At 39.5% G+C, this 27,288-nt stretch overlaps 1 protein-coding gene across 4 annotated transcripts in view; it reads right to left on the minus strand.

The window, feature by feature from the left end:
* LOC122218574 (cytosolic beta-glucosidase) overlaps positions 1 to 27,288 on the minus strand; it is a 131,752-nt gene that overhangs the window by 67,629 nt on the left and 36,835 nt on the right. For 3 of the 4 annotated variants that reach the window (XM_042936791.1, XM_042936790.1, XM_042936789.1), the window contains exons 3-4: positions 18,886 to 19,682; positions 18,039 to 18,162 (exon numbers count right to left, since the gene is read on the minus strand). In XM_042936791.1, the coding sequence (XP_042792725.1) occupies positions 18,039 to 18,162; positions 18,886 to 19,682 (921 nt within the window). Of the gene's footprint in view, positions 1 to 11,906; positions 12,075 to 18,038; positions 18,163 to 18,885; positions 19,683 to 27,288 lie in introns of those variants that run through there. The other variant, XM_042936792.1, reaches the window with a different exon arrangement.

The raw sequence follows: 27,288 nt of genomic DNA on the forward strand, positions 1-27,288 counted from the left end.
TTCATAACATGATATCCACATATAACCCCCAAAACTGTTCCATCCAGACATTTATTTATGAATGTTCTCTCCTGTGCTGAAGGAGGTTTCCAAGTCAAACACTTTGTGATTGATTGGAGCAGATTTGACTTTAAGGAATTAAGTGTGCTTGCTTATAATTTCATAAAGTCTCTATAATTCATGTTTTTTTTGTCCTGGGTGAGAATCACAGTGATCCAGTTCTAATGCAAAAATATTTATCTCAACAGAGTTTGATTAAATAAAGCCAACACATGTCATCCTGAGCTCAGAATTCATACTAACTTTCAAAACCAGAAGAGAAGTGAATAAAAGGCGGAGGAAGAAAATGCCATCATCATTTCTGTTGCAAAAGCAAAGCCAGAGTTTCAACTGGGGGCAAAAGTAGGACTTGGCTAGGACGTGGCAGTCCGCACCATCCCCGTATCGCTGGGCATAAAGTTAAGTGCTACCAGTAGGTTGGCGATGTTTTGGGACTTCATCACTTCAGACTGTTCTAATGTAGAGGATGCGAGAATTACATCAGGGCCTTGGCTAAAACTCCCTGAAATTAACAGAATTTAGGATTGGAAGGTGATCATGTCCAGATAGCAGCTGTGTCTTATATATTTCTGCATCCTCCACGGAAGCAAGTGCAGTGTGTGTACTCAATAAATATCAGGCGGTTGCACACACTTGTGGAATGACCCTCCCACACGGGGCAGACATCCTCTCAACAGCGTCGTTGACAGATGGGCACCTGGCATCTGCTTCCATGCCATCTATTGACAAGTATCTAATGATCTCCTGAGGACGCTCATTCCCTTACTCAGCCCCACTAACGGTTAGAAAGCTCTGTCTTATGTCAAACTGAAACTCACTTTCATGTAATGGGCCCCCACTGGCCTGAGTTCTGCCCTTTCCAACAACACAAAATGAATCTGTTTAGTCTTCTCTCTGATAGTTCTTTAGCGATCTTAGCAAAAACTAACAGCCCTCTCCCTGTTATGAGATCATCCCAGTCATTACCTTCTGGGCATCATTTAGAATGTTAATATTAATGTGAGTGCTCAGCGGTGCCAAGGATGGAAAATACCATTCCAGACAAAAACTGCGAGTGATGCTATTATACCTTATAATCAGATCCCGCACTGTGAACGCAAGCGCGGCAAACTTTTAAACACACGTTAGCTTCCGTGAGGCATATTCAACAATGCATACCGGGCTTCTTGTGTTGACTCCTTCCAAATTTCATTTCTGAATGAGGAATCCGATCATATCACTTCCTTGCCTAATATTCTTCAATGATTCCCATGACTTTCATTCAATCAACAAAAATTTATTAAGTTCCTATTATGTGCCAGGAACTATGCTATGTCCTGGGGTGCCAGAAATGATCAGGGAAGCACGGTCCCTTCTCTCATCAAGCTTGCAGTCTGTGGAGATGTGTCAGAAAACCATTAAACAACTAAGAAATACAATTTCAGATAAAGAAAACAGGTAAAAACTGATTGGAAATGAAGGTCATGTATTAGTCAGCTCCTCAGGGAAAGCCTGTATGAGGAGGTGAAATTTAAGCTAAGACCTCTTTGATGAAAATGAACAAACCACCATAAAAGTAGCAGCAAACTTGGTTTTGCTCTCTCCCAGGGAGCTTTTTCTCATCTGCAAATGGGAAATGCATTCCCTCAACTCTTCACCCAAATCACTGATTAATAATGTTGCCCAGGACAGGGTCGAGAAGGGAACTCTAGGCACCTAAGAGAGTTTCCTGCTAGGCTGTCTCTTGCAACATCTAATTTCAAGGACTTTGCAAAAGCAAATAATACGCTTTCAAGATTTCGAAAGCAGGGCAGAGTTTGTTCCCTACCACACTCCCATAAACAATAGAGAGGATGGTGCTGCCTGTTCTGGGGTTGTTTTCCTCTCCAGCAAAGCCACCTAGTGAGTAGCAAAGGAACTTTCCAGGAACGCATTTCAATGTATTGGCACTTGCAGCACCAGCCCCAGCGGGAGGCTCACAGCATGACACCTCAGCCCAATACAATTCAAACTTCCTTTCCCAGAGCAAAGACATAGCCGTCCCTGGACAGCTTGCCTTCCTGGAGAAGGCAATACTGTTGAGTTAGTAGATGAAGCCTGGTAGAAGCCTGTGTCGTACTGTATACATGTCTACAAGAAGGGGCTTGAGGGCAGTGTTCTGGAAAGGGGGCAACTGAAAAATAAAACCTCTATACAATATCACTTTACCTGTCCCTGGTCCTCTGTGACCAGAAAACAAACAAACAAAAAAAGCCTTATACATCTTCCCTGTGTTCCTCATTTGCAACATATTATCTCTGAAGAAGATACAATTTTTCCCAGCCCTTACCTTTAGCTAGAAAGACCTCATGTGAATACTCAGCACAAATCCCGCATTTTATTTTAGATTACAGTTGCTAACCTGTTAAACACACTCATTCACCCAACCTCTTTATAATCTGCAGGTTTTCATGCTGTGCATCCCCGATATACAGGGTGACTGTTATGATTATGCGAGTTTTACTATGCACAAGTATAGAGAACACCCTTGAAATAAAGTGATTTTAGATTTGCTTAGTCTTTGTGACCATTTCCCAGAAAATGTAAAGTGTTTTGAGGATAAGGAGCCTCATTCTAAATGGTACAAAGACACCAGGTGGGTTAGCTGAAGGCCTGCTTCATAATCTCCCATATAAGAAAAGCCTTTCAAACATGAGCTACTCAACGATATTCAGAGCAGCACTGTTTGTAAAAGTGAAAGAAAAAATGTCCATCATCTGGACTATGAATGTCTGTCGGCAGGAAAATGAATAAATAAATGTGGTGTGTTCACATATCCAAATACCACAGATCCATTAAAAAGAATGAATTAAACCTAAAAGTATCAACATGGGTAAGTCTGCAAGAATGTATCGTTGAAAATGGGTATGTATGGAGGGACACCATTTATGTGAATGTTGTAACGCACAAAACCACATATACAAATAGGTTATGGATCCATATATTTGTAGCAAGACGCATATCTAATACACAAGTGGACACACATCAACTTCAGGTTCAGGATCACCCCAGGTCAGGGAGGGGGCCTTGGACAGGAGATTCGGACAGGAAGAGTACAAAGGAATTCCACCATGGTCACTTTCACTTATTTATTTACCTATTTATTTATTTTCTAATGTAAAATATATGTGACAAAATACGAACATTTGTTAAATCTGGGTCACAGTTATGCGGGAACCTGTATCTTTCTGTATGTTTGAAATAACATAAGTGAAAGAGCAAGGCTTAGGTTAAGTTTCATCTCCCCAGAGGAGCTGTTCTGTTGCTTCCCCTCTGACAACGAGATCCTTATTATTCAGCGGCTTTCCAATTTTTTCTTTTTTTAGCAACAGTCTTCCTTTCAAATGAAAATTTTTACGGGTTCCCAATGCATACAACCAATAAAAGCTGAGGTGCCCTGGAGCCCCACTTCCTCACCTAACCTCCATGCAAACTAACAGTCCCCAAAGAAATCTCTGTGCAACCCGGGGCTCCACACAGCTCGATTTCAAACCACAGATGTAACTAATGGGGAATCCCTTTGGACCTGGTCTCCTGGACCCTACAAGCCAGTTTCCAAGCTTTGTGTCAACGATCCATGGTCAGAATGTTTGCATTCTCCCTTTGCCCTCCTTCTTCAGCCTCACTAGCTGGTAACCATGTCTTTTTATCTAGAGCCTGAAATCTTCAATAATCGACAAAAATTAATACTTCTCAACAAGTTGAAACTGGCATTTCTTAACCGTCCATCCTACCATTATTCTCAATCACAGATTTAACAGCGCTTGTGTTAAAGTAAATATATATGTGTGTGTGTGTGTGTGTGTATACATTTTAAATAGTAACACAAAAAAGAAGATAATTTCTTTTCAAGAAGCAAACCTCCCTTAAATAAAAGGAAAGCAAGAAATGACTTGGGGTGAATGCAATTACACATGTTTGTAAGAGAATACAGTATTAGGAATGTCAAAAGTCAGAAAAATAAGATACATCAAATAAACACCCTTGAACCACTGACCAACACAAATATTTAATATGACATTTCCGTGACTAATGTTGCATCAGTACAGAAAACTAGTAAACATATTTAAACTTCAATTTTGTGAATGTTCTTATGCTTTAGCATTATATTTGTATTTTAGTATATGTGCTGGTGAAGCAAGCACAGCATTATATTTATATTAACATACATCCATTTGTTCTGCCAGGTGGTCTTACACTACTACACTTAGGGAAATGTCACATTTTGTTAAAGAAGCCTATTCGATGAAACATTCCAATTGACCATTCTGAGATACCAAAGTTCAAACTCACGGTTCCCAACAGATTCAAAATAGCCCTATAATGCAAATACGGTTTGTCAAACACGAAAATGTTTGTGGTAGCTAAATAGATACAAGTTTGGTATAGATAAGAAACAGTGATGGTGATAGCATTGAGTTGCTGGCTTTTAAAAAATGTCTATGTAATGAGAATAGAAACTACTTTGGGAAGAAACAGTAGTAACATGGAGCTTACCTTATGGACTGAATGACAGCTACCTAGTGAGCTGAGTCTCAGAGAGATCCCAGGATTAGAGTACAATGCTAATTGTTGCTGTCTGGCAATGCACCCAGGCTTCCTCTCCTCAGCTAGCGCCCACCCGGACATCACATGGCAGAGTTCTACATTGCGACGGGAGCACCCTCACCAAGGCACCCTGCCTTCGCACCAGGACCGAGCACTGTGTGGTCCTGGAAAGCAAAATGAAACCTTCACCAGCTTGTTTCCCCTTGGCCTTGCTCTCCCTTTAAAGGAAACAATCCCCCTCCATCTACTGTCACTGTTGCACTCGTGGAGTAAGTACTGAGGATGGCAGCTGGGATGTGAAGGGCATTGTGGAAGAGAGACTGTCATGTGGAAGAGGGATTTCAGGGCAAGGCAGGGATTTAAAGGCAGGCAGAACAGGGCCAGAGGAAAACCAATGTATACTACTATGTCCTATGGTGATCAATTAAATGACTAAAATCAATCTGCTTGCCTGAGAATGAATACCTTGTTAACTGAGATCACAAAGGGACAAGAATAGTGGTAATTTTTTGAAGAGACTACTTTTAACACAAGCCAGCTGTCAAGCCATCTTTTAAAGCAGCATACGACCTTACGTGGGGTGGGGGGTGGGGAGATGAGGGGAGGAGAACGTGGGAAGTTCAAAGGACCACAGAAATGATAAAATGCATGGTGAAGTTTTCATCAGGAAGGTTATATAGCCTAAGAAGCCCAATGAAAATAAGTCTAAAACATGATTGGATAAGAGTAAAGGTTGATGAAACACCAAGATAGATTGATTACTGATGTCAGCTGCGATGTCCATCTCTAGCAATCCATAGGAAAAGAACAGACAACCCTCAGGGCTAGATTTAGTTACTCATCTGCACAAAATCAGATGGGATGACCACCATTATGACCTTGTGATAAAAAAGCATGCAAACAGGGCCTTGTATACAGTATCATTTCAGGATATTTAAGGATTAGGTCTAGAATTTCCAACAGGTAATAAGTCAACACATTGGGCCTGAGAATGGATGTAAGACCAGTGTGAAGTGAATCCATCCAGCAAATGCCCAGTTTATCTGTGGGGCAGAATTTGAGTTCCAACAATGTACAATACACTCTTTATTAGCCTGACAGTCAGGAAGTGGAGTGCTTCAGCTAATCAAATATTTTTTGTTAATTGTTACCACATGCAGAAGGATTACAAATTTTTAAAGAATGAGAATAAATTAAAATACACTTAACACTGAAACTAAACTGATTATAATTTAATCTTTCTCTAATTATTCAGAATGCATTTCAGGGTCATCAGAGAAGCATAAATTATCAATGCTTGATGACTGATCAGGAAGTCACAGTTTTTTGAAAATCCTGGTTAATAGATGCTGGGTAACAAAGAATTCACTGCAACAGTTATCATTTGGGGGATTTATGTGCTAGGCATTTTGCTAGGATATGAAGTATGTCATTAATCCTCACCAAAAATAAAATTTCACAAATGATGAACTGATATTCAGAGTCCAGAATAACTTGTCCAAGGCCACACAACACAAACGGGTGTCAGAGCCAGGCTTTGAATGCAGAACTATCTGTCTTTAAAGAATATGTTCGTTCACTACATCAAGCAAATCCTTGTTGTGTAAAACTATTCATAAAATGTGCTGTCTGTACAAAACTTACACACAATGGGTCATGCTGTTTATTCTTCCAGGAATGCTGAAGGATTTTTCTTACCCAGTCTTGAGATTCCTATCATGTATTCATGAGGGCAGGAAACTGTGGCCATGAAATATTTTTGAAGTTTCTTTTTAAATGAATGGCCAACTGCTCCTTCATAGGATCCACAACATAGACTGAACATCTTTGGAAGAAACATGTTTTAAGACACTAAACCAGTGTGGCCTCAAGCACAAAACAAAATGATTTACCAATAAAGGTGTACACACTTAATATATACACTCATATACTCAAATTTTATACAGCGATTTAATTTTTGTGCTATTTTGCTTATTTTTTTAATGTTCATTTATTTATTTTGAGAGAGAGAGTGCATGAGCAGGAGAACAGCCAAGAGAGAAGGAGGAAGAGAGAGAGAAAGAATCTCAAGCAGGCTCTGCACTGTCAGCACAGAGCCCGATGCGGGGCTCAAACTCACAAACGGTGAGATCATGACCTGTGCCGAAATGAAGCATTGGACACTTCACCGACTAAGCCACCCAGACACCCCTTCTTTTGCTTATTTTTAACTATAAAACATATCATACTTGAAATTACTCATGAAACAATGTGGCTCTTTAAAATTATTTGACTTTAGGCTGGGTTTAAATCCATTAAAGAAATGAGTTCTACCTGTTAAGGGAGGAAAAAAGTTATTTCATCAACAGATATGATACATCCTTCTTCCCATTATCTATGTTTAGTCCCAAACTCATTCATGTTTTCACTTGAAACATTTGTGGCTTTCTGTTCACCTTCTCTCACCAGCGCCAATTAAAATTCTTCAAGGTTCAAATGGCTTTTCTTCCTCCACCCATAATGGTTTCACTTATCTCTAAAGCAGGCAGTGATTCCTATAATGGAATTTCACAAACAAGGGGGGCCATGTGGCTGAACTTTAGAATGGTACAAAATAATCTCAGGCCATGATACTGTTTCATTAGCTAATCTCACTCACACACAGGAGACTTTGCTGTTGCTGAGATGACCCTATTCAAGGAGACAAGCCTCCCTCCCTCTCCTCTGCACATAGCGTTTCCAGATAAGCCCTAAGAATTTCTGTCTATTCCAAAATGAACTATTTTCATCTCCAGCAGCAAGCTGATATTTTCATTGTATTAAAGAAAAAGCTACCTTAACGGTAACTTGGGGTAAAAGGAACCCTGACTGTGCTCAAACGCTCCAATCAGAGAAAGAGACTTCCAGATATGAAGCTTCTCCACAGAAATATGGTGGGAAGGTAATTCTGAAAAGGCTGCAACTTGATTCCTCTTTCTAAGTCGGGATCTTGCCCAGACACAAAAGTTTCACACTCAAGTCAAATCTAAGGAAAGTGAAAATCACTGCACTTCGTAACTGAATTAAACTTCATTTAAGGTGGAGCTTGGAAAACGTACTCAACTGGCTTAAAACTTGATCGATTAGGTGGGGCTTGCCATGATCATCATATTTTGAAAGGTGATTCTACTACTCATGATTGTAACTTCCGTGGACTTGTTCAGCTGGGGATTTTACTCTTAGTCTTTGGACTGTTTGTTCGTTCTATTTCCTCCCTGAGATTTTATGTTCTCCATAGTAATTCTGTTAAACTTGAATCTGAGGTGACCCTTCTGACTCTGAACTCCAAGGGATTACTTTCTCACGGGAAGAAAAGTGAGGCTCATTTTTGATATGAGTGAATAGAAGAGGAAACACCCAGATTGAAGGTCAAGAAAATGTTACCTGGAACCTGAGTCAATATCAATAGGAACAGTTCATTGAAAACCAAAGTGTTATTTTATGCCCAGCTAAGAAAGGTGTTCACATTGCAAATTAAGTAGCTGAATGAGAAGAATGAAGAAAGCTTAAAAAAAAGATATCAATTATAATTCCTTAGACTTTATTTTATAACCTAAGAAATTATCAAGAGTTCTAATAAAATATGATCCTTGACATACCTGCCTAGAAAGGATATTTATAGGGTCGCAAAATTCTTAAACTGGAAGGATCCCAAAAGAACAACTAGTTCAATACTTTTTATTTTTTTTTTTAATTTAAAAAAAAATGTTTATTGTTTCTGAGAAAGAGACAGAGCATGAGCAGGGTAGGGGCAGAGAGAGAGGGAGACACAGAATCCGAAGCAGGCTCCAGGCTCTGAGCTGTCAGCACAGAGCCCGACGTGGGGCTCAAACTCACGAACCATGAGATCATGACCTGAGTTGAGGTCGGAGGCTTAACCAACTGTGCCTCCCAGGCACCCCAACACTTTTCTTTTTCTAATGAAGAAATTGAAGCACAGAGGGGTTAAGTGTATTTAAATATGTTAAAAACTGTCAACATATATTTCAATTATTGTCACAGCAAAACCAAGTTTAATATCAGAAGAGTATAAATAAATAACACCTATGCATAATACCAAAGCATGAAAACTATTTTCATAACAGCAAAAACAACCTACTATCTCTTTAAAAGAGCAAAATGGTGGCATAAATGTAATATTTTCTTAAAATTCGCAGGAATAATTCAGTTTTCCCGCTAATCTAGACTCAATTTCCTAATCAACCATTATGCTTTTACTGACCAGCTACTGAATGCTAAGTATGTAACTCAAAACTCCAAAATTTAATTCTGGTAAGAATTTTGACATTAAAAAATGGTAAATAAAATCTTTGTACACACTGTTCCTGCCTATGAGTGCTTGTACCTTTTAATAACTTTCATTTCTTCTGAAGATGGTTTTCTTCCTTACTCCAAGGATTATAATGGTATTGTCTTTAAGAATCAAAGTGTCTCTCAACTCCCATCTATTCAACAAGTGCTTAATTGAAAGAAGGGCTGTGGTTGTGTAAGGAGCCCATGAACCAGTTATGGCACCAATTTTTAATGTTTTTGTTCATAATATTGCTGATTTTCTTCTACACAGCTATTTTTCTTCTTGCTATTGAAAAAATAATATAGGATGTAGTTAACCAGTTATTCACCCAATCTGGGAAAGTGGGCAGAAACAATATTTATCGTACTATACAGCAATTGACCATTATACCATGTCAAAGTTATAAGTAGGTAAGATAAGACCACCGAGAGGAAGGCTATAAAACTGGTGAGCTTAGCCCTGCTTAAGGTATAATTACCAACACTGCTAATCCAGACACTCGTTTCTTTAGTGCACCCAGAGTCAGTCCCCACTGAAGACCTTCAACATAATGTCCATGTATTAATTTATGATGGGGACTATTTTTTTTCCAAGCACTGGGAAACTCATGTAAAGTTTCCTGAGTAGCAAGGGCTAATACCTGGCCATCCGCTTCTCCCTACTCTTTTCATGAGCCCACAGGTGTCCAATAGAATCTGTATTAACACCATTATCCAGGCAACCCCTGCCAAGCCCACTAAGATAAATTTTACAAGCCTTGTTCCACAGCAGTGCCTTTTCATTCTCTAGATAACTAAGCGCCCAGGTAGTAATCAAGTTATTTTGGAGATCAGGAAATAAGAGCTAATATAAGCAGCTGCTTGAGGACCACTTCACCATGGCCCAGTGGAAAACTTGAGAAGTTCACCTTCTCTCAATTCCAAAAGCTCTCTCATCAACTGAATATTCTAGCATCGCTCTCTCCTGAAACAGGTTTTAAAAAAAATCATTACCTCTTCAAACCCATGTTGCTTTATCATATGGTAGCTCTATTTGTAATTTTTGGAGGTACCTCCATACTGTTTTCCGTAATAGCTGAACCAACTTATGTTCCTGTTAACAGTGTACAAGGGTTCTCTTATTTCCACACCCTTGCCAACACTTATCTCTTGTCTTCTTGATGATAGCCAAGAGATATATGCACTCCTATGTTTATTGCAGCATTATTCACAATAACCAAAGATACCGACACAATCTAAGTGCCCACCAACAGATGAATGCATAAAGAGGTTGTGGTGTGTGTGTGTGTGAGCGTGCATACACAATGAAATATTATTCTGCCATGAGAAAAAGGCAAAAGTTGTCATCTGCGACAACAGGGATGGAACTTGAGGGCCGTATGCTAAGTGAAATCAATCAGACAGAGAAAGATAACTACTCATAAAAAATCAATGGAATGGTGGTCACCATTGGCTGGGGGGGTGAGGGAATTGGGGATAAGTTGTTTAAAGGTACAAACTGGAAACTAATAATAAATAAATTCTGGAGAGCTAATAAGGCACATCATAGTGATTGTGGTTAACTATATTGTATTATAAACTTCAAAGCTGCTAAGAAACTAGATCTTAATTGTCCCCACCACAAAAAAAGAAATAATAATTATGTAACATAATAGCTAACACTATGGTGGTTATCTTAGTGCAAAATTTAAATATATCCAATTAGTGTGTTGTACACTTTAAACTTACAAAATGTTATGTGTCAAATATATTTCATTTAAAAATCATTATCAAATCCTTCCTCTTTTTTTTTCACCTTTTTCAAGATTCCATTGAGTCTACTCTTCATATTGGAAAAATTGATTTTCTCCAGGTAAATTTTTCTTTAATTATTTTACAGGTCTCCTTTATAGTCATAAAAATAAAACTGGGCTTCTGTTTGCTGCTACCTTGCACAAAAACTAGTGGACAGATTGACATAAAAAAATGGAGAGGGTAAGTTTGAAATCACCTTAAATGTTGTTTTTAAGTCTTTATAGAAGTCTTAAAATTCACCTGGCCTTAAGTAGTGGGGATCCTTAAGTAATCATACCCCCAGAGCAGTTGGAACTGAATTAAAAAGGAGTGCAGGGGCGCCTGGGTAGCTCAGTCAATTAAGCGTCTGACTTTAGCTCAGGTCAAGATCTCACAGCTAGTGAGTTCGAACCACGTGTGGGGCTCTGTGCTGACACCTTGGAGCCTGAAGCCTGCTTCGGATTCTGTTTCTCCATCTCTCTCTGTCTCTCCCCCGTTCGTGTTCTGTCTCTCTTTCTCTCTCTAGGGAAAAAAAAAAAAAGGAGCGCAAAGGAATATCCATCTGTAGGGGCACAGCATACGTACAGAATGCAACTGAAGGGGACGGTGAAGAAGAACTTTGCACATTCTTTGCACGAGGGCAGATTCTCTGATGTGTGATTGAGCTGCTTCTCACATGGGCGACTCCAAGAAACCTACTGCCGTGGAGCAGATGTACCAGGTTCTATGTTTCTACGAGAGTGTGTGTGATACATGGTGTAGATCTCTAATCCTATCAATATGTGCGGCATCCAGATAAGCCTGGTGAAGTAGTCTAACAACCACCGATGTGTGTGTGTGTGCGTGTATGTGTGGGTGAGTGTGAGCATCACCAAGCTCTATACCAGTCCTGCGGTCACAGCACACGTTCTCGAAAACCCCTAAACTGATCACACCATCATAGCAGTTGAGAAATGTGCAGGAAAATAAAACCGCAGAACCTGGGAATTGCAGATGAAAGCAAGTGGATAAGGAACATCAATCCCGTTTCTTTGCAATGGAGAATACTGAGGTCCAGATTATGGATTTGGGGCCAGAGTGACAGATGTCCTTAAAAGTAAGGTAAATATATCAATATGAGAAAATATCTAATATTTTAAGGTATTCAAAGCATACAGAGACAGAAATCATCTCATTTTATTGCACAGCTGACTTTGGGTTGGCAGAATAGTAATTAGCATTAGTCCCATTTAACAGGTGAGAAAGATGACATTCAGAGTCCTGCTGACATTCAGAGCTGAGCTGCAGGCACACCAGAAGAACACAGGACTTAGTCTGTCTTTACTCTCCAAGACCCGCACAGACTTTTTACTCTCTTATGCTTTCTGTGGAGAATAGAAGGCAAAGGTAAGTGTGCCACTACAGAGAAGTAGGGGAGAAGGTAACAGGGAAAGGTCATTTGGCATGTCTCTGTTTCAGGTAAACTCTGGCTGTCTGAGTTTGTATGTGGTCTGAGTATGAAGGCTGATGGAACACAAACGTACTGGAAATTGTTTTCTTCGTAACTTTTCATATTCCACAAGTCTGCACCCTAGCATACGCTAACAATTCTTGCGCACGGCCTTCAACTCCTGTTCTTTCTTCTCTATTCTGACCTTGACTAGCTGTCATCCAGTTCGGCCAGGAGCAACGGTACCAAGCGAATCTGATATCCGACCACACATGTTTCCAAAATTGTGAGCTCTCTGTGAGCGACGGGAGGAACTGCTTCATCGGGACTAACTGCCAAAGGTTTACTTTGAGAAGCAATAAAGCAGTAGATAGGGAGTGGAAATCTATATGCAGGTACTTGGGTTTCTATTCTGAGCTTGCAATGGATTTTTAATTGGTTAGTTTTGCTAAAAGGTCAATGTATTAACCTTTGAGATCTTTCCTTAATTCTTAAGATTTCTTAAATGCACATTTAGAAACACACAGGTGCTTAACACATTTTGTCCAGTTAAACGGGCCTCTGTGATCTGAAATTGACATAGGCAGGTGGCTGCCAGATCTGCACTACTTCGGGAAATGGATGTATTTCTCCTTTACTGGCTCTCCGTGGGAAGGAGAGGAGGAGAGGGGAGGGAGTATGCTGACAGACAACAGCGGGGTGATTCTGTGCTCAGCATCTTGTCTTGGTGGTATACCCAAGCTGCAAGATTTATAACCTTCTTGTTACAATGCATCAGCTTCAACACTTTCAGTGAAGTCTTCAATAACTTCGATGACATCTTGCTGAGGGGTTTTGTCATTAAAAGCCTAAAGCTGGTCATTAACAAACCTTCTCTGCAATCATCTACTGCTGTGCTAACTCAGGCATGGATCCGACTGGAAAGTTGGGCTGGCTCAGAAACTTTCCAGAAGTCTGCTTTTTTTTTTTTTCCCCCTCTCTATGGGGTATATTTCTTTAGGGAAAGAAAATACAGTTCTCAATTATTTAATCATTTATTTCTCATTACCCATTGGCTAACTCTTCTCTGACAGACACAACCAAATTCAACAAATGTATACAACACCTACTACATGACAGAAATGGTAGTCAGGGCTGAAGATATAACCACGAAAAAGACACGGCTCCAGTCTCAGGGAGTTCATGGCCCCCTTCAAAAATTAGCCATCATTTACAGAATCCTTTGTAATGGGCCAGACTCTGTATTTAGGCTTTAAAGGCACTACCCTGTTCATTTTGCAGATGTGCTTATTAGCCCCGTTTTAAGGATTAGATAGCTGAGGTGTTGTCTGCTTATGAATTTTCCCCAAATTATTGATTGAGCATGTGGGTGGCAGAACCAGGTTTCGAACCCATGTCCTGCCTGAGTCCCAACAAGTTCATGGACTCCAAACAACAGGATCTGGGCCAAGAAGAAGGCAAAGGCCATGGCATTCCAGGCTGAGGGAAAGATCATGGGCCACGCAAGAGGCAGGCAGGCACATGCTGGGCACATGCTCAGGCACGTGATGAACAGGCAGAACACAGACTCAAATCCCCTTTCAGGAGAACTGAGGTCACGGCTGGAGTATTACTTACTGGGGCCAACCTCCCCTGCTTCACACTCTTGCTCACCTCAGCGGCTTTCAGATTATTGAGGCATCCATTTGTGTGTGTTTACACAGGAACTTAAACTCGCCTGCTGTCCGCTCCAGAACAGCAAGGACTGGTGTACGTTTTACGAATATAACTGACATTCATATGATGTGACAAAAGCTTAACTCCTTGAAGATGACTGCTTTCCAAACTTACACAAACATCAAGCAACCAGTTGCTTGATGGTCCTTTCTGCTGCCAATGATTTAAGTTTTCCCCTAATCTGGCAACCTCTCTGATGGAAATAATGAATAGAGGGAGGCTGTTTCTGCTTTCTACTCCACAGGAGTCAACTGTAAATAGCCAGAGGCCCAAAGCTACAAGACTGACTCAGAGGTTCCCCCCAAAAAGTGATGGAGAAACCTGTAGACATGGGGGAATATTCTGCTATAACTTAATTACTTGGAGGGAAATTTGAAAAAAAGCCTTGGGATGACATTTTTTAAATAAAAAGTTAAAAAAACTTGGGGTGATAAATATATTCTTAAGAGTACATATTTCGGGGCTCCTGGGTGGCTCAGTGGGTTGAACATCTGACTTCAGCTCAGGTCATGATCTCCCAGTTCATGAGTTTGAGCCTGGGGTCAGACTCTGTGCCGACAGCTCAGGGCTTAGAGCCTGGAGCTTGCTTCAGATTCTGTGTTTCCCCCTCTCTCTGCCCCTCTCCCACTGGTGCTCTGTCTCTTTCTCAAAAATAAATAAACATTTAAAAAAAAATTAAAAAGAGTACACATTTTCTAATAATAATAATAATTATTACCATCGATTGAGAGCCTACTGTGCACCAGCAGTTGCTGGTTGGGGGTGATTACACAATAGCTCATTAAATGGAATCTTTACAACAACCCCGGTCAAGGAAAGTGTTAATCCATTTGTATAGGTGAACAAACTGAGGATTTGGGAGGCTGAACAATTTGCCAAGGGCCCCTCATTGAATAATTTGCAGAAGTGAAATGTAAGCCTAGTTACAGGTTATTCCAAGTTTTTTGTGTCTCTACTGTGTTGCTTTTATCTATATCTATGTTAATGAAAAACAATCTATTTAAAGGCATTTAAATAATGCAATGATTAAAAAAGCATTAGCTGATTTCCCTCTCTTTTTTTTTCTTGAAATGACATCCCCGCCCGCCCCACCCCCTGCCGCCCTTTCCCAAAAGGAAACAGAAACATTAGCTTACTTTTTACTGCTCAATTAATTGCTGTGGGATTTTACCTGAAGAGATCAGAAAGACCTCCAGGCAGATATCATTGATCCAACTATAGTGTCATTATGTGCCTGTCCGTATGTGTGATGTTAGAGAGAAGGCTTTGTTTGTGGGGATCACAAAGCCATCATCCATCCGACTCTGCGGGTTCTGGCGGGCCCTCACCTGCAGCGCTTCCCACGAATGTCTTCCTTGGCCTGTTATTAGTTTTAATTGCTCACAGGGCGTTCTTACTAGTAAAGTTCTTGCCAGTCAAGATCATCAGCACCACCTCAAAGGAGTCTCAGGAAATCAATTAGTAAATTAGGCTCTAGTCCCCTGAGGAGAGGCAGGATAGGGAGTGTCGAAGCTTTGTCCAAGGTCACAGGACCAATTGGCCCCTGCAGACGCAGCAGGAAGCAAATTTATTCAAGTCCAGAGTACCAAAGTAAGGAAAAGGTTCTGTGTGGTAGGACAAGTAATCACTCTGAGTCAGAAAACCCTGGACTCACAGGTCTTATCAAACACCAAAATAGTAGTAGTGGTAATAATAATGCACACATTCCGCTTGGTTCTAGGAGATAGGACTTAGTAACCGTGATCTTGAGCAAATGACTTAGCCTCTTTGAATCTCACTTTTCTCATCTGTAAAATAGGAGCAATGACCTCATCTCACTGTTTTGAAAATGAAGTAATATGATGGTATCAGCGAAGATTCTTTTTGTTCCAAGTGATGGAAACCCAGTCAGATTCAGATGAAGCAGAAAGAGCACTTAATTATAAGTAAAAGTAATGTCTCTCAAGAACACGCACGCAGCTGGGTCTGAGGAAAAACTGGAATTAGAGGCTCCATTTCTAAGTGCCACCCTGAAGCCCTTCCTATTTCTTGTCTCCACGTCCCTGCAGCCCCCCTTTATATTACTGCTTAGCGTCCACGGCAGGACATAGCCAACAGCCCACAAAGGTACATCCCCCTGCCAAGTTAGGCTAAGAGGCAAGGTGACTGGCCCAAATTCTAAACCTCAGGGAAGAACTGGGATTGGCCCAGCTCATGCCATGTACCTGCATTCAGACCAATCAATTATATATTAACAAGGAGCAGGATTGTATTCTACCTACATGGCTATCCCTGGGGTAAGCCTGAAGATGAGAGGAGATGGGTATTTCATAGAAGAAAAGGGATTAATTACTAGAAAAGAGTTTCTCCACAGATTAAATAAACGGTGTCCACTACAACAATATATAAGAAATAGCTATCACTATACTCACTCCAGTATAAATACGCTTGTCTTTTTTTTGTTGATAAGTAGATTTCTGCATATTTGAAAGACCACATTTTTTTAAAAGCAAAAAATTATAATATGTATTAATGACAATGAATATAGATCATCTAATGTTAAAAAATCAGAAAAGAACATAATACTGTGAAGAGTTAATGTTTTAAGTGTATAATATTTTTTTCCATATGTTTAAAGACACAATTGAAATTCTACAAGTAGAAAAACAGAATTTTGTTTCTAGTCCTATTCTCCTCTCTTGCCCCTGAGAAATCCAAATCTCTTCACATTTTCCACTCTCACCTTCAGTTACTTTTCTGTCTTTAAGTTGTCTTTGTTTGTGGGTCTACCAGCGAATTTTTACTGTTAAGGATCTAACTGTATTAAAGTACTTGAAACTATTTCAAACAGCAATGAAATGTCCTTATATGTTAGCACTAAACAGAGCACCAAGCTGAAAATGAAGAAAGCCAATTTCTATTTTTCTCTCTTTTCCCAGGAAACACAGAACAATTTTGGACAAGTCATTTGTGGTCCTTATATCATCCATAAATCTGCCTGCCGGTAACCAGCTTACTTTCCTCCTAGGATGAAGCTGGGAACATCAATGGATTAACTATGAATAGGGTCATTTACAGGGAGAAAGAGAGTGGAATCTCAGAAAACTGGACATTTCCTTTTTATTTTATCAGGAAGTGAATTCCTACCTAGAGAATGAATCTGTTTTGCATGTAATACAAAAGAATTATTTCACTTGGATCAAACTGTAGGAATCCAATTGCCCTCTGCCAATAAATTCCAAGCCAGAGTGAGGGATTGAGTACCATATATTTTAGGTTTTGGAAAGAGACCATTTTGTGTCACTTTCCAGAATTCCTTCTGGCTGATTTCAGTATATTACTGATTAATTTGGAAAGAATAATTTTAGGACCTTTCAAATAGAATGATGAGAGAGAAGTGTACCTATCATGGTAAAAAAGGAAATTGAAAGTCTCGTTTTACATTGGATTTTGTTTCTGTGATAGGATTCCTTTATGGGGAGGAGAAATTAAATTTACAAAGCAACAGTGTTCCAAGTAGAAACTGAAATGGGGAAATTAACTGGTGTAGAAATGTGTGTTACCAGTTAAAGATGATTCCTTCACATTTGTTTTCAAATGTGAAAAGAATGCCATGGGGGGGAAGAGCATTTGCCAGAATAATAGTATTGTCTTGAAATAAAAGTCACAGATTCTATATGACAAAAACCTGTTCCTAAATGGAGCTGTTTGGTTACAAATGAAACACACAGTGCTGGAAGACTCATTTTAGACCAAGACTCATCGAAGGCCATTCTAAAGTTTATTGTATAAATGCTTAATTTTGGTCCTTTACAAATTCCGTCAGTTCATTTCTTGGTAGTTAGGATGTTGAAATATGCACATAGGCATGCTGTAGTTGGTCAGTACTAATCTGTTTGTAATAACTAATGTTCTCTTCGAACAGACACCACCCCCTCTGTTCATATCACCTTCACCCAGGAGTCACAAAATGCTGAAGACAGTCGCTTTTACTTGATTAAATTTTGAAAGGTTGAAGCTAGGCCAAAATTCTCACCTTCCTCTTTCCTAAATACTTTTTCTCCTCTCTCTTAATTACGTGGCTTTACACTGATTTACATGAATTTCGGCTTTCAAAATCATTGGTCTTTGCTGAATGCAAATAGGCACGTGGGAAAATTATATTAAGTTTGCACAATTGATCTTTCATCATTTCAAATGGTACCTTTGAACAGTTCCTGAAATGTCTGTCTGAAATACTCCCAGCGCTGAGTGTCATCAAGAGATGCAGGGTCACCCTGGGGAAGCCCGTTCTCAGTGATGTAAATTACAGGGTTATTATACGTATCCTGGAACAAGAGAGCAGAAGTTTTATTCCAAACAGATGTAAAAAAAAAAAAAAAGACTCATAAAATCAGGTGCATTACTCTCTATCTTCTCTAAGCTACAACCCAAAACTAGTTTTCATCAAATTGCACTGACCCTATTAACTTAATTTTCCACGCACTGACCTTTTATGACTAACAATGGGAAAGCAAAACTGTGCAAATGTCCATGAAGACAGTCAAATGACTCTTATCGTAATGAGAAGACAGAAATATCCTTCTTCCATCAGCATCTGCTGATTGTCACTACTCCTTAACCCCTTGGTCCCACCAACAGCTACACTCTCTATCTCCCCACAGCAAGGGTCCTAAAAATCATTAACTTAAATTTTTAATTTCAGCTACCTGGACACTATCCAGCATAACGGAGGCCAAAAAAGGACCCAGTTATTTCAGCCTTTAATGTGCCTTTTGATAATCACAGTTGTGACATCAGCCTGAAAAATATTTCCAAGCAACTTCTTTGACCCCAACTGACTTTAACAAAGAATCCCAACTTTGACCTTGTTTTGAAGCCCCTTATCAGCCAGTTATCCTTCACCAACTTAAATCCTAATCTCTCTTCCCAAGCCAATATATAAGCTACTGTCTAAAATCATTCTTTTTCCAAGTTCTTATATATATACACGTATGTCTGTCTTTCCATTTCCACACATTTGGGTGTACATGAACACAAACGTGTTTTACCTTAATATATTTCAGTAGTTTACGTATTCCCCATGGCACCACATAGACCCAATCCAACCTTTTCCAAGATGGGTCTGGAAAAACTTGAAGCTCCACATCCTGAAGAAAACCCACTTCTTCTTTCTTGTTCTCCTGGTACTTGACCAAACGACTTGTATAATATTGCACAGCGAAGAAATCAGCTGTGCCTTTAATCATTCTCTTCTCTTCTTCTGTAAATTCTGGAAGCCTTGATGATGGATAGCCTTGCTTTTTACTCATGAAGGCAATCTGGGACTTGACAACTTCTGGATAATCACCGTCAATAAATATGGGTTTAGCAAAGAAATCCAAGCAGAAAGCAATGGCTCTTTTAGCAGCTTCCTGGTCGGACACTGAGTTGGTATCTGCTGGTTCCGCCCAGCCAGCAAAAATTGCTAGGGACACCATGCCCTTCTGTTCTTTTCGGAATAAAGAATCGTAGCTGTGCCAGGATCTGGCGTGAGCTTTGATCAAATTATGAGCTGCCTGATAACCTCCAGTTCCAAAGTGAGGTACACCAGGAGGAAATACACCGAGATCATATGCCATGATGGCAAGAATATTAGGCTCATTTATGGTGATCCACTGCTTGACTCGATCTCCAAACGTACTGAAGCAAAACCGGGCGTATTTGTCAAAGGATTCGATGATTGCCTCTGACAACCAACCTCCTTTGTCTTCTAAGGCCTGAGGCAAGTCAAAGTGGTAGAGTGTCACTATGGGTGTGACCCCATTAGTTAACAAATCATCAATGATCTTGTTGTAATAGTCTATTCCTAGGAAAGAAAAAAGAAGAACGTATGAGAAGTAAAGTTATTTTTAAAACATTGACCATAAGTAGCGATCCGGAGAGGATTGGGAATAATTTCCTAAGTAACTTTTATTCCAAATAAGATTTGTTACTTCCTGCATATAATCAAGTAAAGGCTGGGAGGAAGAAACATGAAGAATTCCAAGGAGGAATGGCTGAGCAGAGGGTTGGGGATGTGACGGAAGATGTGGAAGATGTATGTTCTGACAGGAATACATTTGGGCAAGTTGCTACCACATAACTTTGTGTTATTATAACATGTATTGAAATTATTTTATTTGCATGCTTGATTTCTAACCCCACTAGAATACAAGCCTCATAATAGCTGGGGTCTTATCTAAGTCACCTCTGGATCCCCCAAATCCTGGAACAATACCAGAAAGTCAGTAGATAGATGCTCAATAAATAGTTGTTGAATGAATGAGTGGTTCTCAATGGTATTAAATATAAAGTAAAGGAACTGATCTAGATGACTGTCTCAGTTCTTCTCCAGATATAGCGGTCTTATCAATCTAAAAAGGAGACCCACTGAACATGAAAAAGAGGTCCCAGAATGTGGGTTACAAGGGCAGTTAGCCAGAGCCTTGGCATATTAAGGAATATGGTTGAGAACTTTGCTCTAGGATTCTGACATAGTCCATGAGATACCTAGCCACCTCTGGCTCTCAGCTAATTCTCCAGCATTGCATGTGGTGGAGGGGGGAGAGCTTTTAGTATTGTGGCAGAGTTCAGAAGAATGTTATTAAGTTGGAGATGCTCTGTCTCAGAAACCAATGCCAAGAAGATGTTGCGTCCAACCTAATAAGGACTCTTAACTGGAAGAGACTTTCTTAGGACAGATTGATATTAGTGCTTCGTGTTATTTTATGTCTAAGATTGTGGAAGAAACCTAAGCTCAGAAGAGAGAAGCTGTCCTGCTTTTCTGGATAATAACTAAATTCCTATGTAGAATTGTATTGCACTCAAAGTTTGTTCAGAAGTAGGGTCCTTTTTTCTCTGTTTTTTTTTTTTAACTTCATATCCTCTGATTAAAAAATAATTTAGGCTTTTCAGGGTGCCTGGGTGGCTCAGTTGGTTAAACAAATGACTTCAGCTCAGGTCAGGATCTCACAGTTCATGGGTTTGAGCCCCATGTCAGACTCCATGCTGACAGCTCAGAGCCTGAAGTCTGCTTTGGATTCTGTTTCTCCCTCTCTCTCTCTCTCTCTCTCTCAAAAATAAATAAACATTAAAAAATAATTTAGGCTTCATACACAGAAATAAGCTCAAAATGGATGAAAGACCTAAATGTAAGACAGAAAGCCATCAAAATCCTTGAGGAGAAAGCAGGCAAAAACCTCTTTGACCTTAGCTGCAGCAACTTCTTACTCAACACATCTTTGGAGGCAAGGGAAACAAAAGCAAAAATGAACTACTGGGACCTCATCAAAATAAAAAGCTTGTGCAAAGCGAAGGAAACAATCAGCAAAATTAAAAGGCAACTGACAGAATGAGAGAAGATATTAGCAAATGACATATCAGATAAAGGGTTAGTATCCAAAATCTATAAAGAACTTATCAAACTCAACACCCGAAAAACAAATAATCCAGTGAAGAAATGGGCAAAAGACATGAATAGACACTTCTCCAAAGAAGACATCCAGATGGCCAACCGACACATGAAAAAATGCTCAACATCACTCATCATCAGGGAAATACAAATCAAAACCACAAAGAGATACCACCTCACACCTGTCAGAATGGCTAATGTTAACAACTCAGGCAACAACAGATGTTGGCAAGGATGCAGAGAAAGAGGATCTCTTTTGTATTGTTGGTGGCAATGCAAGCTGGTGCAGCCACTCTGGAGGTTCTTCAAAAAACTAAAAACAGAACTACCCTACAACCCAGCAATTGCACTACTAGGCATTTACCCAAGGGATACAGGTGTGCTACTTCAAAGGGACACATGCACCCCTATGTTTATAGCAGCACTGTCAACAATAGCCAAAGTATGGAAAGAGCCCAAATGTCCATTGATGGATGAATGGATAAAGAAGATGTGGTATATATGTACAATGGAGTATTATTCGGCAATCAAAAAGAATGAAATCTTGCCATTTGCAACTACGTGGATGAAACTGGAGGGTATCATGCTAAGTGAAATTAGTCAGAGAAGGATAAATATCATATGACTTCACTCATATGAGGACTTTAAGAGACAAAACAGATGAACATAAGGGAAGGGAAACAAAAATAATATAAAAATAGGGAGGGGGACAAAACAGAAAAGACTCATAAATATGGAGAACAAGCTGAGGTTTACTGGAGGGGTTGTGGGAGGGGGGATGGGCTAAATGGGTAAGGGGCACTAAGGAATCTACTCCTGAAATCATTGTTGCACTATATGCTAACTAATTTGGATGTAAATTTAAAAAAAATAAAATTAAAACAACTTTGTGGGCATCATAAAAAAATAATAATTTAGGCTTTTGAATTTGTTTTATTCAATCATTAATTTCTTCATCCCTCAAATACACATGTATAGAAAAGCTACTGTATGCTGGACTTATAAACATATGTAAGATAAATACTGTCCTTGACCTAAGGAATCTCCAATTTTAGTAGGACTACAGATAAATTCACAAACAATCATAATGCAGTATTACTGGTAAAGATAAAGTATAGAATACTATTTAAGTATATGGTAAGGAGTACCCATTCCTAACTAAGGACATTTGAAAATCTATTTTGAAAGCAATATAACATCATGATTCCAAAAGTGAACTATGGCAGCCAGCTACCTAAATTCTACCCCATTCCTTCACCTACTTCAGTGACCTTAGGCAAGTTACTTTATCTCTCTGAATTATCTTTCCCTGTCTGTAAAATGTGGATGATAATAGAAACGTACTTCAATAATTTACTGCCAAGAGTTTAATGAGTTGATAAATTGAACATCATTAGAAAGTTCTTGGCATAAGGTAAGGGGCTTAGTACAAGTTAGCCATCATTTTAATAATTATTATTGTTGTTATTGTTGTCACTAGTGACATCTAAGTTGATACTCAAATGATGAATATAAATCACTCATATAAGGCAAGGAAGAATGAGTGATCCAAGAAGAGAAAAAAGGGAAACAAATATGTGAAAGAGTAAGGGAGGTGTGGAAATAAACAAAGACCACCAAATATGAACAAAGAGTTTATTTATTCAGAGCTTGCTGTAGCGAGGGAATCAGCCATCATCACTTGCATTTGACAGATACTCAAAGTCTGTCAGGAAAGAGAGGAAGCTTTATAGTGAGAAAAAGGAGGGGAAGGAGAAGACTTCAGTTACAAGCTGATTGGAGATTGTTGGCACAGGGAGGCTGGAGGTGGGCTAAATAGAAGCAGGGCATCCTAAGCAATTGGTCTGGGACACATATGTGACTTTCTCTGGCTGGTGCTAAGTTGGAAGCAGGGGGAAGGGGAACAAACATACATAACGAAAAAAAAAAAAAAACAAACCAGAGAAGTTGGCAGATGTTGATCTAGTTCTGACTATTCTGGGCCAATTGCTACAGAGATTGTGTTTGGCTTCCTGGGTTTCTTTTGTAGATCAGAGTTTTAGTACCATATATGGACTAGCCAGTCTTCATTTGTAAACTGTATTTTAGCCTAGTGTGGCTCTTTCTGGGAACTGTAAGTCCAGGATAATGATAATGTATAGCTGAGGAGAGAAAGCACAAGAATGGTGAGAGGTAAGCAAGCCAAATAATGCAAGATCATGTGTTGTCTGTCTGTCTGTAAGAGTGGATATTTTTAACAACAGCTCTCTTGTTTTGCAAACCAGAACATAATGTGAATCATGCATAACAACTCCATACTTGGAAGACCCTTACATATGCCATTACTCACTTGGCAGATAGGATACCTCAATCTATGCCCTAATCCATGCCCTATGTCCATGCCCTAATCCATGAAACATGTGAATAAGTTACTTTACATAGAAAAAAGAATTTGCTGATGTCATTAAGGTTAAAAATCTTGAGATGGGGAGATTTCTCTAGATGGTTCAGGTGGGCCCAATCTAACCACATGAGTCCTTAGAAGTGAAAGAGTAGAGCAGAGGAGTGGGTCGGAATGATGAACAACAGAAGAGGCCAGAGAGGTGGCAGCATAAGAAGCACTGAACCCACTATTGTCAGCTTTGAATGTGGAAGAAGGGAGCCACCTGCCAAGGAATGCAGGTTGCTTCTAGAAACGGAAAATGGCCCCCAGTTGATAATCATCAAGGAAATGAGGCCTTCAGTCCTACTACCATAAGAAACTGAAACAAGCCAAGAAACAGACTTTGGAAAGAAATGCAACCCTGTAGGCACTTTGGTTTTAGCCTACAGAGACCCATGTCAGACTTCTGACCTCCATAACTCTAAAGTAATAAATTTGTGCTTTTTAATTGAAATATACTTGATATACAATTTTATATTATTTTCAAGTGTAAAACTTATGCTATTTTTAAGCAGCTAAGCTTGTGATAATTTGTTGCAGCAGCAATAGAAAACTAATACATTCACCAAACGTTATAAAGTTTTTCTTTTCTCTCACAATGAAAGATCATTCCACCGTCCCATCTCAGGGCCTCTGCAAGCCCACATGTCCTCATTTGTAAAACGCAATATCCAACGATGGTATAATGGAATCAGTTTGGAATTAATATGTGTGAAGGTTTTCATAGACAATTCCTTCCATTGGCTCTGAATATAAAAATAACATCAGTTTTCATTTATTGCATTCATACTATATGTGCCATTTCATTTAATCCTAGCCCTAAGCCCAAAAGGTGGGCTTTTTTTTTTTTTTTTTTAAGTTTATTTATTCTGAGAGAGAAAGAAAGCATGAGCACGGAAGGGGCAGAAGAGGGGGTGGGTAGAGGAGGAGGGGGAGGAGGAGAGACAGAGAATCCCAAGCAGGCTCCACACTATCAGTGTGGATCCCGATGTGGGGCTCGAACCCATAAACCATGAGATCATGACCTGAGCCAAAGTCAGACGCTTAATCAACTGAGCCACCCAGATGCACCAAGAGGTAGATATTTTTTATCCTCATTAAGCATCTAAGGAAACCTTTTCTCTTCAGAGACAGCAAGTACCAGACTTAAGTAATAATGTCATATGGCACAGCCGACATTTAAACCCAGTCTGCCTCACTACAAAGACTGAACCAGTTCTACCATGACATTCCGTTTCTCACGTTTACTGTTTCAGAACCAGAAACATGGTGACAATGTTTTCCTGGTCTTCACAATCACCTATTTTGGAGCTGATTCATAATATTAGATCCTTTTTTTTTCATTTTTGGAGGAATCAGTGATTTATCCCTTGTAAACATCATTAGATGTGGTACAATCATTAATGATGGCAATCAATGTAGTTCAAACAACATGATAATCTTCGGTTTAATTGAAGATTTAAAAAAATTTTAAATAAGATTTTTTTTCTCACTCATCAGCCTGACAGAGCAACAAAGCATTTCATAATTAATATTTATCCCAGAATTGAGTACTTTTGGTTTATACAGAGCACTTTTGGTTTGGTGTTGTAATGCAATTTTCCCATGGGGCAGTGAAGTGACGTTTGTAAGAGCAGAAGAACTCCAGAGTCAAACAGTTGAGCTGAAGAATCATGGACAAATCATTTGGCCTATGTACATCCAAGTTTCCTCATCTGTAAAAATATTACGGTATATTATAAGTGCCACCTCATGACTGTTTTGAGTATCAAATGAGACCAAATCATGAAAGGATTCTTTAGCTTTTATAAGAAATTCAGTCGGACAAATGTGTATTTTTAAATGATCATCTGTTACCAATAAAGGGACCTTGAAACTTTGAGAGGCTATTTGGACTCTATTCTGCTCCTGGATATTTAGGACATAATTTTTTTAAATATATAATTTTTTTCTACTGTTTATTTTTTAGAGAGACAGGGTGCAAGTGGGGGAGGGGCAGAGAGAGAAGGAGAGAATTCAAAGCAAGATCCAGGCTCCGAGCTGTCAGCACAGAGCCCAACAAGGGGCTCAAACCCATGAACCAAACTGTGAAATCATGACCTGAGCCAAAGTCGATCGCTTAACCGACTGAGCCACCCAGGCGCCCCAGGACATAACTGATTATTTTAAGTATTTAAACTTCCATAGCCTTCTTTCATACTTAACTACCATTTTCTCTGATATAATTAAGCCCATTTCTTCTTATTTGATCTTTGGAAATATAAAGCAAATTTGAGTTAAATGTCTTTTGGATATAGGGGAAAGCAACCCACTTCAGATTAACTCAAATATAAAGGTAGCATGAGGGGCAGGTGGCTGTTTGGTGTAGGAAGCCTGGGCATTATTTGATATGATAGAGAGCTATCAGATTCCCAGTCACACAAAATTACAACTGAAACTCAAGGGAATTGAAGCTGGGAGCTGAGAACGTCTTTGCCTCTCAAGAAAGACTGGTCTCACCCATGCAGTTTCACTCAACACATGTTTTCTTTATGCACCAAATTTGCTATGGTCTCAAAATGGCCATCCCATCTGCCAAAGCTATCTTATAGTCCTGGTTCCAGCACCAACCAACTCATATTCTCAACTTCTCAACTCCAAACATCTCTGAGAGGGGAAGACAACTGGGCAAGATTCTCTTTTTCCATGAGGTTATACCATATTATGTCACAGGGGAAAAAGGTCTTTCCCTTGTCCAGTCAGCTATGGCCAGGAGTGGAGCAGGTCTATGTAGAACAAAGAAATGGGGAAATTCTCTCAGAAGAGGATGTGGCTAGGACTTGCAAAGATGATGTGTCAATGCAGAAAATAACTGACCTGGAATCCCCCTAGCCAAACTATAAATATCTTAATGTAGAATTAATTTTGTTCAAGTGCCTAACATGCATCACACATGAAAACTAGGTTCATTCCCTTCTAGACTCACACCACCAATTAATTTCTTTGCTTGCCCTATGTTTTCTTATCACAGTGCCTGTATTTGCTTCCTATTGCTGCTATAAAAAATTACCATAAATTTAGTGGCTTAAACCAACACAAATTTATTATCTTACAGTTCTGGGCATCAGATACTCAAAAAGATTCTCACTGAACTAAAATCAAAATGTCAGCAAGGCTAAGTTCTTTCTGGAGGCTCTCAAGGAGAACCCATTTCTTTGCCTCTTCTGGCTTCCAGAGGCGGCCTGCATTCCTTGGCTCGTGGCCCCTCTAATATTCTCAAAGCCAACAGTATAACCATCTTCTCTCCTCTCTGACCTCTGTTTCAGTTCCTGTATTTTCTCTCTCTGACTCTGATCCTCTTGCTTCCCTCTTATAAGGGCTCATGTGATTACACTGGGACCATCCAGATAATCCAGGATAATCTCCTCATCTCAAGATTTTTAATGTAATGACAACTGTAAAGTCCCTTTAACCATGTAAGATAATATAGTCACAGTTTCTATGAATTAGGATGTGAGCATCTTTGGGGGCCTTTATTCAGCCTAACATATTGCCTGATATGGAGTAGCAGATTAATAAATGTTTCTTTAGTTATTTACTTTACCATTCCTGCTAACTGTG

This window comes from Panthera leo, chromosome B1 (assembly GCF_018350215.1).
Source record: "Panthera leo isolate Ple1 chromosome B1, P.leo_Ple1_pat1.1, whole genome shotgun sequence".
In the NCBI taxonomy this organism is placed as follows: Eukaryota; Metazoa; Chordata; class Mammalia; order Carnivora; family Felidae; genus Panthera; species Panthera leo.